General features: G+C 53.4%; 1 protein-coding gene across 1 annotated transcript; it reads left to right on the top strand.

Moving 5' to 3' along the window:
* The first annotated feature begins 5,353 nt into the window (after positions 1–5,353).
* On the top strand, positions 5,354–16,280 carry EFNA1 (ephrin A1). Its single transcript, XM_040230407.1, has 5 exons — positions 5,354–9,870; positions 13,595–13,890; positions 14,905–14,970; positions 15,137–15,187; positions 15,362–16,280. The coding sequence occupies exons 1-5, from the start codon at positions 9,779–9,781 to the stop codon at positions 15,472–15,474; spliced, it is 618 nt and encodes a 205-aa protein (XP_040086341.1). The 5' UTR covers positions 5,354–9,778; the 3' UTR covers positions 15,475–16,280.

Here is a 16,280-nt window from a genome sequence, read left to right as displayed (position 1 = left end):
TCCAGTGAAGACAATGCGAGTTCTCTTTGGGCTCTTACTGAACCATTAAAGACGTTCTCCTTCGGGGATGACTACGCTGATGGGATGCTCGCCTGAAGCCTGCATTTGGCCTTCCTGACAAATACACCTGGGCTCCCTCACTCTTTCGTGATTCCTGCCTGGCTCCCTGCAGGCACTGTTCAAGTTAGCTCTCCACTGTCTCACATCAATTCCAGGGCTTCAAACCCTAATCCTCTGCTTCTTCACCACACTTCTAGCTCAAAGCACTGTCCTCAGGCTCAGTCCCTAGTAAGAAACTTCTCAATCCATTCTCCAGGCTTTCCCAAGCACTTTAAACTTAACCTCCTGAAACAGAGCGTCTCCCAAAGTACACAACTGCAAATGACCCTTCTAGTCTCCCAGGCTTTAGACCTTGCTATCACCAGCAACTCGCTCTGTACCCATCCAGGTTCTGGCTTGCCAGTGACAGAAACTGACTGTACTTAAAGCAGAAAAAATGATTTATTGGAAGGAATTCCAGTAGTTCACACAGTGGACGGAAAGGCTGGGAACCTACCTCGGGAGATGGGCAGGGATCAAAGCACATGGGACAGCCCAACGTAGAGAACTACAGCCAGGATCAAAGGAAGGGTCTAAGAAGAAATGAATTCTAACTCCTCACATCTCTGGGCCCTTCCTTTATACATAGCAAGAGCCCTGGGTTGAAGCATCTGATTGAGCTCTAACAGAAAAGACTGGGAGAGCAAGGATTTTATCTGGAGGCTTTCATGGCCCAGCCTCCCACCTGGGCTGCACATGATGAACTAACAACTCTTGTCTTTCTGCCGCCTCCAAACAGCTGCTATGTCATGCAGAGATAATTTCCAGAGTGGTCTTGCCTCTCTCTGTGCCCCCAGTGGGCTGCACTAGTGGCCTCTCTCTAGAAACAGTGGGACAGTATGGTACAGTGGTTAAATCAGGATCCACCAGCCCGACTGCCTTGTTTCAGATTCTCGCTTTGCCACTTACTAGCTGTGTGACCTGGGGAAGTTAGGAACTTCTCTGTGCTTTCACTTCGCTCATTTGTAAAATGAAGGGATGATAATACTCCTGATCTCTTATGATGATTGTGAGGTGTAAGGGTTTAATGTACGCAAAGTGCTTCCAATGAGCCTGGGATGGAAAACATGTTCATAAACGCGAGCTGATGTTATTATTCCCAGGGCAACCTGCCCACTATCCACTCCCAGGTCTCCAAACCTCCCCTCTCTCTCTGCCTTCCCTCAGGCTAGGGTGGATTCCCCAAGGAAACACAACCCCCTCCCTCCGCTTGTCTCTGAGGCCATACTGGTTCGCCTGCTCCAGCCCAGTCTGGACTGTCCTCAGTCCAGTTAAAAGCAGTTTCCCTGTGAGCCACACCCCCACAGGGCCTCCTCCAGGATGTCTGTCCAGACACCTCCCGACATGGGGACTCACACTCACGTGAGGAGCTCTTTCTTCAGTTACACAGCACTGGGTCAAAGGGCACCAGAAGCACACCCTGAGGTATTTAGCACTTTCCGCCTGTATTCCCCCCCTCCCTTTGCCCACTCCTGCCCCTCCTCTCCGCGCGGTTCCAGCCCCCTTCCCTGTGCCCAGCCCCGAGCTGTGTCACCCTTCCATGCTGCGTGCCTTTCTCCCATCATTCATCAATCCCTACACCTCTTTAAGACCCAGCTCAGGATCCCTAGGACCCAGCAGTGACTGACCCCCAGTGAGCGGATGAAGAGGGTGAAGGAGGGGACAAGATGGAGCCGGGGGAGCAATAAAGAACATGGAAGGGGACAGATTCACTCCCCGTCTCCTTCCCCTTGCTCCTGCAGGTCAGGGGAGAGAGGCCTGTACTGTCTCCCTGGGCATGGAATGCCCTCGCCTACCATCTCTACCTGGGGAACCCTCAAAAGGATTTTTTCCCTCATTCACCTCTGCCCCCCTGCACCTCAGAGCTCTTGGCTGCTGTGTCCCTCCGGCATTTATCAAGTACTGCCTGGCAGAACAAATATTTGTATTCCTAAGACTCCTCCCCCCTTGCCTTTCCTGGCTCCCCCTCTTCACGCCCATTTCTTCACAGCACATCTCTCCCCAGTCAGCCCAGGAAAGAAAAACACACACCAGTCCTTACCGACAGTCTGGTCCCCCAGGCTTAGCACCAGGCCCTCACAGCTGTTATTTCCTTTGATCCAAATAATTTTTTTAAAAAAGGAAGAAAAGCAGTCTTGCCCCCATTTTACAGATGAAAACAATGGAGGCGCCGTGCCATCAAACATCTTTTCCAAGTTTTCACAGCTAGGACTCAGACCCAGCTCTCGAGGGCACTGCTCTCTCTCCTGCTCACAGGTTGCCTTACCCAGCTTTCCCCGCAGCACCTCAGTGCTTAGTCACTCAGTCGTGTCTGACTCTTTGCCACCCCATGGACTGTAGCCCGCCAGGCTTCCCTGTCCATGGGATTCTCCAGGCAAGAAGACTGGAGGGGCTGGTCATTCCCCTCTCCAGCGGCTCTTCCCGACTGAGATCAAACCCACATCTTCAGTGTCTCCTGCATCGGCAGTTGAGTTCTTTACCATTGAGCTACCTTGGAAGCCCCTGCAGTGCCTAACAGAATACCTAATAAACAAACACCTGAGCTCAAAAAATGTTTGGTGAAGTGGAAAGTGAGCCATTTTCTGGACATCTACTGCCTGCAGGGACAGGCCAGGGCGGGCTGCAGCCCTGGAAGACGGATGCCATCAGCCTGACCCAGGCCCCTCCCCTCTCACCTCCCTCTTCCCCATCTCTTCCAAGGGCTCTGGGGAGGGAAGGAGCTGCCCCTCTCCACCCTCTTCCTTTCCCTTCTCCATACACACTCCCCTCCTTTTGCCCACAGCAAATTCATCGCTTTGGGCCCAGGGCCTTTCCTTTATACCCAGGACAGTTGGGCAGTGAGTTGTGGGGAAGGAATAAAGCAGTGTGAACCCAGCCTTACTGAGGCTACCCCTGCCATCTGGATGCTGAATACCATCATCTTTCCGAGCCTCAGTTTCCTCAACTAGCCAGTGATGGCCTTTGCCCACCTCAAAATGTGTAGGAGTCTATAAAGGTGAAATAGTACGTGATAAAATACACAGCTGAAAACACTGGAAGATCGTAAAATGTTACACAAATGTAAGGGGTTCTGAGCTGGCCGTCACATGGGCATTAAACTAACCTTCCAAGATATTTACCATAAAAATTTCCAGAGCCATGGGGAAAAGAACTGTGAAGTGTGCTTGCTCCTAAGACTTAACTTCTATGAGTGATTTTGTTTTTCATTTGTGCTTCTCCAAGTTTTCTGCATTGATCATGTATTTCTTCCATAATTAGAAAAAATAAAGTTACATAAAAATAATACCTCTGGGAAAAGAAAAAAATAATACCTCTGAAATAAAAGTTTCTAAACTCCCGCTTTTACACTATGTTATAGTGAAAGGCTGGGGAGAAGGGAGGTATGGGCGGGCAGAGGAGTAGAAATGAGGTTTATCATCAGCTGATAAACCTGGGGTAAATGTCTTCCTGCCCACCCTCACCTGGCTTTTCTACCCCAGAGAACCCAGGCTGAGTAGCTGGGAAGGAAGAATTTCTTTCTGGTTAGAATCACAGGGCAAGGATTCCTGGCTCCCATCTCCCACTGCTGCCCTTAGACACCTCCACCTGGAAATTCCACTGACCCCTCAAATGCAACATGTCTGCACAGGCACTGTTCAGTGCTCATCCCTGCTCCCAGGCTAACAAGACCCCTGTTTCTTTGGGGAACAGAGCAGATTCCATTTGGGGGAGGAGGCCCCAGGCTCATCCCCAGCCCTTCAGAACAGTCGCTTCTCCTTCACAGATGCTGGTGTAGCCATGGACACAGCTCTGTCCCCTGAGAGTAAGTTGTCTAGAAAGCTGCTAGGACAGATTTTCTTATCAGATAAAAAGAGCTCCTTAGGAAGAGAAACTCTCTTGCTTCCCGCCTCCCTTCATCCTGTGGCTCCTGTAGCTCGAATGTAGCTCTAATATAGTCATCCTGTAACCAGAGTCATGAGGACAGCAGAGCAGAGAGGCAGAGAGCATTGGGGCTTTGACGACACTGTTGAGCTGCTGACCCACATCAAAAGACTTTGGTGTGGGGGAAACATAAACCATCTTTTTATTATTATTTTTGGCCACGCCATGCAGCTTGTGAAATCTTAGTTTCCGGATGAGAGATTGAATCTGGGCCATGGCAGTGAAAGCGCCAAATCCTAATCACTGGACCTGCAGAGAAGTCCCCAAACCTCTTGTTTAAACGCCAGAAGTTGGGCGTTCTGTTATGCGGCCGAAATCACTCCTAAAGATACAATGTCCAAAACTTTCCTCTTCATTTGTCCCTCCCGGGTCTGCCCCTGGCCTCCATGTCCTGTATGTCACTGGCACTCCCACCCACCAGGCATCCCAGACTCCTCCCCGTCTCCCGCCCACCGTGGCTCCTGCATCTCTGTGGTCTGCCCTCTGCTCTCCCCGCTCTGCCCCTCCTCACTCCACCGAACTCCTGCAGCTCAGGCCTAACCAGCACCCCTGCCTCTGAGCTTCCTCTTCTACCCACATTCTGTTAACTGAGGTGATTTTCCTAAAACACAAATCTGAGGTTTCCTACTTAAGCATCTATGGACTACAGAATAATGCTCACGATCCTGGGCATGGCATTTAAGGCCCTTGGCAACATGGCCCCAAACCACTTTCTGCTTTCATCTCCTGCCACACTGCCCCAGACCTGTTCTGTAATTTTAGCTATACCAGAGTATTCACTGCACAACTCTCACCTCTCTACTTGTGCTTCTTGTTCCCTTATCCCTGAATGTGAATTTCTACTTATCTTTCAAAACCCATTTCAAATATCTCCTCCAGAATCAGCCAGGTTGGCAAAGACTCAAAGGCAGGCAGAGGAAAAAGCATATATATCCCCTTCCTTGTGAAGCACTCTTGACTCCAAAGAAACATCCTTCCTCTGTGATCCCACGGCCTGTTGTTCCATTTATACCTCTACTATAATCCTTATTTTATATTCTCAGTATATATCTGCAAGTAGATTAGATTCCTTTAGGACAAAGATATGTTTCAGAGCCCCCAGGACTTCCCAGTACAGAAGTTGATGTAAGTGACTAATTAATTTTTGGTGGACAAGGCAGCATTAAAAAAAAAAAAACAAAAAAACTTCCTGTTGCTTTCTAGGTAGAAATTACGGCCCCATCTTCTTTAACACTACTCCTCCCATCTCCCTGCCACTCCCCATCCTGCCCAACCTCCTTTTCCCTGCAGGGGACTCCCAAGGGAAGAATTCCATCTTCTTCCAGAGTTTGGCCCTCTTTTGAGTTGGATGTGGAGGAGAGATAGATCCATCAGGTTTTGGCCCTCAGTTAAGAGAACTAGACTAGTAGCCAAAAGAATCTGGTTTTGGTTTGGCAATATTGGAAGTATTTCCCAAGAGTTCGATCCCTTGGTTGGGAAGGTCCCCTGGAGAAGGGCACAGCAACCCACTCCAATGCTCTTGCCTGGAGAATCCCATGGAGAGAAGAGCCTGGAAAGCTGCAGTCCACAGGGTTGTATAGAGTTGGACACAACTGAAGCGACGTAGCACACACACATATCCATGAAAATTCTCCAAAATCCAGATAATCTTATGCCCCGGTATCATCTGAAACTGCAAGCTCCAGTAGAGGAGGGCCCTCACCTACTGTCCTCCACTGAGGATTCAGCCCCAGTTCAAAGCCTGGTCCAGAGCAGATGTGCCACAAGAACTTGTTGAATGAAAGTCAACCTCAGAGTTATTTGCAAGTTCTAGGAAACAGTCAACTCAATTGCTCAGTGGCTGAGGACTACTTGAATGTGGGGATGTGTTTATTTATCTCTACTCTGCCCCATTACAACAGCAATCTCTGAACCATTCAAAGAAACACTATGCTGTGGTTAAAAATACTGTTTACAAAGAGGTTATACATGAAAATATTTTCTGTAATAAAGGGCAGAAAAAGAATTACACAATAGAAGTGAATCATATTTAACACAATTACTAAAGACAAAGAAGCAAAACGTCATAGACTAAAGGCTGGCAGGGAAGGGTTGAAGATATTCACAGTAGCTGGTAGCTCCCCTTATTCTCCTGTCCTCTTTTTCAACTTTTGAAAAACACACACACATATCACTAATAAAATGGGAAACATACACTTTGTTTTTTTTTTAAAGATGTGGGGAGTGGGGCAGAGGCTGCTCCAAGCTCAGGTTCACCTTCCTTGCACCCTCCCCATCACCCCACTGCCCAGGTTAGCTGTGCCCCAGGGCCTTGTGGTTTGGTCCTTCCCCACCCCAAACCACAGGGGGCTCAGCAAGGGAGTAGCAATCAAGTAGCTCTGCCTGTTCCACACTGGAAATGGTACCTCCAGGCCAACAGTGCCCCCATAGGTGGACAGCACCTCCCTCAGAGGCCAAGCCTCCCCCAGGGCACTCAGAGAGTTAATCTGTCTCTGAGGAATTCCCAGAAAGGACTCATAAGGGGAATTTCCCAGACAGGCAGGCAGACAGACAGACACCTCAGACAGCTCCCCGCCACTGAGTCCAGATGTTCGCCTGAGGGTGGCGGTGCTGAGAGCCAACACAGGCGCACGACTTTGTGGTGAGAGGTAACCCAAAGCAAGAACCAAGACCAGACCCGCCTGGGCAGGCTGGGGGCTGCGACGAGGGAGGGCACTGGGCTAACTTGGTCTTGGTCTGCCCGTCCGTCTCCGAGCCAAAGTTCCTTCTGTCTCGGTCTGGATCGCTCAGTGCCTGCAACTCTCCTCCCAGTCCACCAGGTGTCGCAGCGGCTCTCGAAGTGTCCAGGCAGCGCGAGTGCGCATTGTGGCTCTGCAATCTCGGCTTTTCCACTTAGCAAGTTTGTTGATAAATGGTGGCTTGTCTGTTTCCCCTTACTGGCCTAAGGATTAACCAACGGCAAGGGTTTTATCCTAAACGCAGCCTTATCCTCGGTGTTCATCACAACAGTCATGATCTAGAGGCGCCCCATTAGTTCGCATGAAAGATCCCCGTAGGCACAAACCCAGGAATATAAGAATGATGAGCTCCAAGCCTTAAGAAAGAATTTGGGGGGCAGTGCCAAGCTGGGGAAAGAGGGCTCCGCGTTCCGTTCGTGTGCCCAGAATTTCCCCCCTCCTCTTCTCCACCCGGGTTGCTCCAGTCCTAGACGCAGGCAGGGCGGGAACGGACGTGGCCCCGCCGGGCTGGGCCGAGCGAGCCCGAACCTGCCCGGTCTGAGCGGCGCAGCCCAGGGACCCCACACGTTCCCGCCCAGAAATCCCGGCGGTCAAAAAAACTGGGGAGGGGGGATGTACCCCAAACCGTCTCCTCCAGGGGGCAGTTGTGGACCACCCTCTCTGAAGAACCACCATCACCCCTTCCTTCTCTAACCCTTCTGGTTTCTTTTCAGAGCAGTACGTCTTGCAGAAGTAACACTGAATAGTGATTTCACTTACTCAACAAATATTTCTTGATCGCCTACTACGTGTGCTAGGTGCTATGCCAGGCGCTGGCAATACAGCAGTGAACAAGCAAAAACCCCTGCCCTCGTGGGACTTCGAGCCTACGGGACAAGAGCAGGTGGATGGGGTATCTCGCCGGGGACACGTGAGTGGACGACACCCAGGTGTCCTCCCAAGTGAGCAAAACGCGCGTGAGGTGCACTGCCCTGGGGCGGATCGGCGGGTAGACTTCGGCCCCGGCGGGAGGGGTGGCTGCACTTGGGATAAACGCGTGGCCGGGCACGTCGCCTGGGGCAGGTGCGTGCGAGGGGGTGGGGGCCTTGCGCAAAGCCTGGCCCGGACCTGGCCGTAGGGTTACCCGGCCAAATACCTAATCCGCGTGGGGGTAAATATTTATCCTACGCGCGACGAATCGAAACGAGTCGGGCCTCTAGCAGCCTTAGCCCCACGCGGGGTGGGACCCGCCCGGGCCCTTCCTCAACCCCAGGCTCCTCCCTGGCAGGGGGTCAGCGCCGGACTAGCCGCGGCGTCCCGGCACCGCCCCCCCACCCCCCCCACCCCCGTAATTACAGGCGTTGTGGCCAGGACTGTAAAAGAAGAGGATGAAACAGCTTGGGAACTGGGGAAGCTGGGCCCGAGCTTCTCGGGGCAGAAGGGGGGAGAGGCGGCGGGGGGGCGGGTCTGCAGCTTCCCGCTTTGCGCAGCCGCGTGGAAGGGCTGGCCAGGGGTGCACACAGACTCGCAAAATCAACTCTGGGCGGGCATACAGTCACACAATCGCACACAAGAACCACCAAAGGCACGCAGGCACACAGCACTGGGACCTCCAGCTCCAGATTCTCTCTCTCTCTCTCTCTCTCTCTCTCACACACACACACACACACACACACACACACACACAACCCTAATCAAACACCTGCCCGCCCTCTCCGCCCCGAGAGCTGGGAGGCAGACACCCCACCCCCAATCCCCCACTCCAGACGGCAGCAGACCCCGGCGGAGAGAGGAGCCCCGAGAGGCGAATTCCAGCGGGTTTGTTTACACGGCTCGGGGGGAGGGGGCCGAGTTGGATACTGGGGCCCGATGGACTGGAAGACCCAGCCCTAACTGGGCCAGACACAGCCGCCACCCAGCCTGGGACGCCGCGCACAAACACCCCTTCCGGGCCTTCAGCCCGCAGCCCCGGCTCACCAGTGCACGTTTTCCCCTCCTCTTCACACACCGTTCACAGACATTAGCATACGTTCGTCAAAGTTTCACACGCTTCCCCACAGGCGGCTGTGATACTACTCACAAACGCTTTCACGCTTGCGCGCCATCACACGTATTTACACATGCCAGATGCACATGTGTGGTTTCAGTTTGTCACCCTTCAGGCCGAGATTCTCAGTCCATATTCAGAGTCTGTTCGCATGGTACACACGTGTTGGCGCGCGCACACACACACAGGTCACTAGTGCCCTTTGGAGCCCTAAAAACAAGAGCGAACCCGCTCGGGGGCCCACGAACCCTTGTTCCTCCCTCTCACAGGCACTGACGGTCAGAGGCGCCCTTAGCCCTAGCCGCACACGTTACACACTTGATCACACACAGGGTCGCACTTTATTCCCAGCATCTAGGCGATGACACAATCTCCCGAACAAAGACAACATTGACAGACCCAACAAAAACAAACAGCCTCGTGTGTGGGGAGGGGCAGCCGAGCAGAGAGTCCGGGAAGGGGGTGGGTAGGAGGAAAGTGTGGGAACGCGGGCGCCCAAGCCCGGGCGTACAAGGCTCGGGAAAGGCGCGGGACCTGTCCACAGCCTCGCACCCGCCAAGATCGGCGCGCGGCGCCGCCAGCCAGGCCAGGCACCCGCAAGTTCGCAGACCCGCATGTGGAATGCGTTCCCTTCTCCCGCAAGCGACTGCGCCCGGGACACAGACCCACAAAGCTTCACGCGGACCCACGAGTGAGCAAACAGCGCCGAGCAGATTTACCGGGCAGAGGTGCGCGCTCCGCTCCCCTCCCCTCCCCCTGCCCTCCCCTCCCCTCCCCTCCTCCACCTCCCCAGCCCCCAGGCCCCGGGCAGCCGCGCGCCGGGCGGGGCGGGGGCGGGGCGGGGTGTCGGGCGGCGCCGGCCCAAAAGGCGGAGTCGCGAAGCGGAGGGGCCAGAGCTGCGAGCGCCGTGCTGACTGCGCTGCCGAGAAACCCTGCGGGAATCCAGACTTGGAGGAGCCCCTCGTCCCCGCCCGGCCTGGCCAGGCCCCGCGCTATGGAGTTCCTCTGGGCCTCTCTCTTGGGTCTGTGCTGCAGTCTGGCCGCTGCTAACCGCCACACCGTCTTCTGGAACAGTTCAAACCCCAAGTAAGCCCGAGTCACCGGCCGACAGCCTGGACGCCCGGTTGGCACCGCTCCCCCCTTCCAGGTTAACTGTCCCGCCCGCCCCTAACCTGAGTCTTGGGGAGGTGACCAGCGGCGGGAGGGCTCCCATAGATTTTCTTCTCGCCCATAACCGGGAGTTCCACCCCAGGGCAGGGCCCTGCCCGTATCTGCTTGCACCGCACGGTCTCTGCCCCTCTTTTCCTTCCCTCTGCTACAGCTGTTACTTGTGTTAGGTGGGAAGTTAGACATGAGCAACAACGGGAGGCCTCGCTGAAAGGGATGCAAGCTGATCTCTAAAATCCATCCCAGACACACCCAGGAGAGCTCACTGATGTGCTACAAAAAAACCACAGACCTTTCAACGCCTGCACATGCGCCCTAGGCACACAGTGGATACAAAATAAACCGCAGGGGCTTCTCCAAGTAACCTTAGGCAGTTAGGAGCCCAATAAGAGCTCATGAATATTCTACATCTAAGTGTAACAGACCAAATTATGGGAAGACAAAAACAACACAGCCTGCTGTTACATGACTTACGATTGTCAATCGGCCTTGAGTGTATGCCCGTTTGCATTCCCTTTCATTCACTGGTGGTGGGTACAAGTTCTGCTTTGGACCCGCCATAACCAAAAGGAGAAGACTGGACGTATGAAAGGGCGAAGCCTTAGTGGAAGGGTAAGGAAGGCTCTTTTGAGGATCAGTCTGCTCCCATGTCTTAGGAGTGTCTGTGTAGTAAAAGATCTGTCTGCTTGAGCTGACCTGAGCTGTAACTTGTCTGGTACTCTACACCCTTTAGACTGTCAGTCCTTTCGAGGCTGAACACCTCCGGCCTCTGGCAGGGGCACTCTCTCTGACCTTCAGGGCTCTTATTCTAAGCCCTTCCACCACAAAGGCCTCTATATATTTGGGCATTTACCTACACTGACAGGTCTTGACATCTGGAGTAAAGAATTCTTAGAGTAATCCTGGAAAGACCCTTCAGGAGGGACCTGGGCTTGCCTGAATTCAGTGTTTATTGTGATTTTAAGGTGTCCCTGGAATGCCGCCCCCAACCAAGGGTCTTCTGAGGTGGCAGGAGTAAGGCATATGCTGTGTGTGGGTAGGCTTGAAGGAGTCACCTGTATCTGAGGTTCAGGTAGTAAAACTGAAAAGAAGGGGAGAGACAGAGGTCATGGGGATGGTTCCGGAGGACAGGAAGGGGTTAAAAGAGTTACAAAGGGCTCTGGGCGGGAAGGAGTTAATTTCTCCTGGGCAGATTTAGGGCTGTGAGGCAAATGGTACCGGGAGGAAGAAGCTCCCATGGATTCTTTGTTCTTGAGTTTTCTGAAGTTAGGGGAACAATATTTGTGGGAAAACAGGAGAGGTGGGTAGGGTGGAGTAAGGAGAGGAGAGCTAGGCAACTTGGGGTCGGGGAAAACACTCCACTTGGCTGGGCCACCCCCAGCCCTAGCAGGCCTACCCACTCCCCTTGAGAAATAGATTGTGCCAGTTTCCTCTGACCTTGGGGCAGCATTGCCTGGTGGGGGGTCTGTTGGGAAGGGAAGGAACAGACAGCTACCTGCCAAGCCAAAGGGGCAATGCCCTCTTGCCCATGGGTCTGATAGGACTGTAGTCAGTGCTCCCCCATCTCACCTCTTGCGGTCTGTTCTTTGCTTCTTTGACCCAATCTTGTCCTAGAGGGAGGGAGCAAAGTCCCTGTTTATGCCCATGCCAGGTGTTGGCTGCAGGAGGAGGAGGGGACAGGAAGCCGTGAGTAGGGGGAGGACCCTGGCCTTTTCCGTTCCCAAGCTCCCAGGTTTCCTCTCTTTCAGGAAGGAGCCTCTTCCTTGCCCCCCCTCCCCGCCTTCCCTGACGCCGCTGCCCCCCCTTTCCCAGATAGTGAGCAAGAGTCAAAGGAGTGCTAAGTGGAGCCGATTGTACCCCCAGGAGTAGGGTGATGGGTGCTCCCACCCAACGTAGCTTCTGCCCTGTCCATCTGGACACACACATTGCTATACCCAGGACTAAAGGGAAGCCAGCCCAGAGCAGTCCACAAGCAGCCAAGCCAAGCCCAGCCTGAGGGCAAGCATGAGGTGGCAGTGAGCTGGGCGGGCGCGAGGCTGGCAGGGGTGACTCAGGGCAGTGGGCATCAGCCCTGGGATCTCCAGGCCCCAGGCAGGGGGCAGCGTGGGAAGAAGGGCAGTGCAGCCTGAACTGTGCGCTGGCCTCCTTAGTACTCCAGGAACAGGAACACCCACTCTGATTCAGACCTGTCAGCTCCCTTTGCCTGAAGTAGGCACTGGGCCATCCTGGGGGTCCTGGGGGCTGACCACATTTGATGAGGGAAATTTTCACAGTTTCTCATGAATACTGGGGCGGGTGGCAGAGGTAGATGAGGAATGAGTCAGTGCCCGTCACGGGAATGGAGGAAAGACGCCAGGCCCAGAGCTGAAATACCTGTTCTGAAATGGCTTCTATGTTTATCTCTCCAGAGAGGAATTTTAAAAGCCTCTCTCTGCTCCTCTCTCTCTCTTTTCCCCATGGTGGGGGAAGGGCCTTGGTAAGCCTAGCTGATGCGCTAGCATGAGCCTGTAGGGCCATGACCCTCTTAAGGGTCATGCTGACTGGGCAGTGGGTGCCCACCTCAGAGGCCTCTTGGCCTAACCCCTGCTCGGACCCCCCCACCCATGCCCCTGGCTTTGGTTTGAAGCAAGTTGGCAGCCAGCTCTGCTAAGTCTCTAGCTGGCAGTGCTTGGGGGGATTCGGAGAAGCTGACCGGCTTGGGAGAGGGAGGTGGGGAGGCCCTTTTCCCCCCTACTAGGACCCCACCCAGACTGGAGCCAGGTGTCTAGAGCTGGGTGGGGGAGGGGCCGGTGGGCAGTCAGGCTGGAGCCTGTGGAGCCTGGGGGGAATGGGCTGGGGGAGGGGAGCTGGCTCCACCTGGGGAAGAAGGAGGGCCTTCTCTAGGGCTCATTTCACAGGAGGTGAATGTATGGCTTTTGGAGACAAAAGAACAAGAGAGGTTTTGGGGTGCTTTGAGAGAAGTGGACCAGGAGAGCTGAGCACTGATTTGAGAAGGGGGGGATTTGAGGGGACTGGAAGAATTGATGGAAGCAATTTAACTTAAAAGGACTGGGCATTATATGTGGGCGTGGATGTCCTGGGTATTGGGAGAAAAGTTAAGTTGAACAATATGAGATATAGTCAGTGGGTCAAGGGGAAAATGAGAGGGGTAAGAAAAGTGAAAACAGATTGTTGGGTGCCAAGCACTAGCATGGGAAAGAGAAAAGGTTACGTGGATTTTGATTACTGAATGGGCCAGGAGGGTCTCAGGCTGAGGTCTAACAGCATTTAAAGGAACAAGTGGTAGAACAGAGTTGGAGAAATATTGATAGGTAGAAGAGGGAGCTGAGCAAGTATTTAGAAGCCCATCCTTGGGTAAATATCAGGAAGGTTATGGGAAGAGCTTTGGTACCTGAAAGATACCAAGTGGATGCTATTTAGAGGATTAGAGGCAGACAATGATGGTGGGGGGAATGTTTGGAGATAGTGGAAAGATATTTCAGAGATCAAGATCAGTAAATACTAGGAGTTAAGACTTTTTAAGAAATCTTTGGGGTAGGGTCCAGTATGAAATGTGAGGGGTCATGTAAATATTCGGAAGCTCAAAGGCTCTGGCCTGGCTTCTGAGTGACCACCCACTCTCTCCACCTTTGCGCATGCCCAGGTTTTGGAATGAGGACTACACAGTACATGTGCGGATAGATGACTACCTGGACATCATCTGTCCTCATTACGAGGATAACTCTGTGCCAGATGCCGCCATGGAGCAGTACACACTGTACCTGGTGGAGCACGAGCAGTACCAGCTGTGCCAACCCCAACCCAAGGACCCTGCCCGCTGGTTCTGCAAGAATCCCAAAGCCAAGCACGGCCCGGAGAAGCTGTCTGAGAAGTTCCACCGCTTCACAGGTTTTACCCTGAGCAAGGATTTCAAAGAGGGACACAACTACTACTACATCTGTGAGTACCCGCGAGGCATGCGCACAGGTCCACAGACTCGGGGACACACCTGACATGATGCACACGCTTCAGTACATGCCTAGTGGGGAGGCAAGCAGCAGACAGCCCCTTCCAATCCTGAATTCTATTTTTATTCATTCCATTATAAATGCAGAGTGAGCTTCTATTGTGTCCTGGGCACTCTGCTTGGCACTATAGTCACAGAGATAAATAAAACACTGCAGGGTCTCTGTCCTCCAGAATCTAGAAAGGGAAATACGTCTATTAATACCATTAGAACAGGGGGATATGGTAGCTATGAGCTCAGGGGCCCTGAGAAAATGACTTGAACACCTCAAGTGTTCAAGTCTGGGGGAGAAGGGTGCACCTCTTAGAAGGCTTCCTGGGGAAGATGACCCAAGAGCTTAGGGCAAGCAGAGGCGCTACAGACAAGAGGTCATGTACAAAGACAGCATGACATCCTCTGGGAACTCCAAATGGTTCAGACTGACTGGGGCAGGAGGGACACTTGGAAGTGGGGAGACAGGAGCCTGGAGAAGTACACAGGTTAGGGCATGGGGACCCAAGAAGTGCTAAGGGCTTTATGCTGAGGGCAGAATTTAGGAACTGTAAGATCAACTTTGTGTAGAATGGATCCAGGCCTCACCCTATCAGGGGGCTTAGGGAGAGCAAGGACATGGTGGCTGGGGAAGTGGGGCATACTGTGCAGGTCACCCCAGCTTCAGGCTGGGAGGAGTGGAGAACGGACTGTGGGGAAGGGACAGTGTCTATGTTCTTTTTATCATCACTTCGAAAGTCAAGGGTTATTCCCAAGAATGGGAATTTGGACTGAACTTGGGGTAGAAAGTGGGCAGAAACTTTCTGGGCAAGTGGGGAAGGTGAAAATCAAAGATCAGAGGGAAAAGAGGGATTAAAATGAGTAGGGACTAAGAAAGCAGGGCCAGAGGCGTTTGTACTTATATTTTCTTCCGACAAAGTTTCCCTTCCTTAAAACTCTCTGGATTTATTTTGTAGCCAAGCCCATCCACAACCAGGAAGACCGTTGCTTGAGGCTGAAGGTGATGATCGCTGGCAAAATCAGTGAGTGTCAGGGTCCTGTGGGCCTTCTTTCTCCATCCTGTCCTGGGCCAGGTTGAGAGATCTGGGATGGTTGGGAAATCCTGTTGCCCAGTCCAGCCAGCACTCCCACTCCTTTGCTTCCTTCATGTACCAAGTTACCTGACCTACAACCACCCTTATCTTTCAGCTCACAGCCCTCAGGCCCATGCCAATGCACAGGAGAAGAGACTTCCAGCAGGTAGGTGGCTGGAGCAAACTGGGCCTGGGGCACAAAACGGGGTCTGCTTGAAGAGGCTGGGTATGAAAAGTGACTCCTTTGCCAGGCAGGGGCAGGGGAAACCTCGCTGGACTGAGGGCCAGTGCCAGCAGTAGGACCACTCACCTTGGAGGCCTTTGCCCTCTCATCTTGCAGATGACCCGGAGGTGCAGGTCCTGCATAGCGTCGGTCACAGCGCCGCCCCTCGCCTCTTCCCTGTAGCCTGGGCTGTGCTGCTCCTGCCATCCCTGCTGCTGCAGATCCCATGAGGGTGTGCACCACATCTACTGTAAGGACTGGAACCAGGCTGAGGAGGCAGGCGGGCCTCCCTCACCTACCTGGGGCCCCTCCCAGGGCCCCAGTCCTGGGAACCACTCCCACCACATGCTCGAGCTGCCACCCAGCAGCCTCAAAACGGGTCGATATTTAGGGTTTCAACCCTAAGGAGGTCAGAGAGCCTGAGAGTGCCATTCCCCGCTCCGCATCAGAGGGATGGACAAAGAAGTGGAGACAGTCCTTTCCCCTCCGTTCCTGCCCTTAAGCCAAAGAAACAAGCTAGACGGACATGGCCTCCTAAGGGCACCGTGGGAGCCGAACTGGAAAGGGCTTGGGGGTCACAAGATGGACACTGAGCTTGGCAAAGATGCCCCTTCTATGGAGAGCCAGGATGGCTCTGAAGGAAGAGCAAGAGACAGTTTCCTGCTTGGGAGCCAGGGACAGGAGAAGCAGCATGCTTGCTTGGGTTGACCCAGCATCTCCCCTAGGACTTGCCTCTGTGGAGCTGCCACAGGGAGGTCTGTAGTCAGACACTGCATCCTCTCTCATCCTGGGACATCACTCTGCAGAACTGCACCAGCAGGGGGGCTGTGCCAACCTGTTCTTAAGAGTGTAACTGTAAGGGCAGTGCCCATGTGCAGAGTCTATGCCTAGTCTGTAGCCTGAAGGGCAGGGCCCACAAGTATGGAATGTATATGAACTTGATGTGTGTCTATGCTGATTTCTACAACTGGAGTTTTTTTTTATACAGTGTTCTTTGTCTCAAAATAAAGGAATGTGTTTGTTTTTTTGGACATGA

Source organism: Oryx dammah, unplaced genomic scaffold (genome assembly GCF_014754425.2).
Source record: "Oryx dammah isolate SB20612 unplaced genomic scaffold, SCBI_Odam_1.1 HiC_scaffold_28, whole genome shotgun sequence".
Lineage (NCBI taxonomy): Eukaryota > Metazoa > Chordata > Mammalia > Artiodactyla > Bovidae > Oryx > Oryx dammah.
Note: the sequence above shows the minus strand (reverse complement) of the source record. Positions and strands in the feature narration are given on the sequence as shown.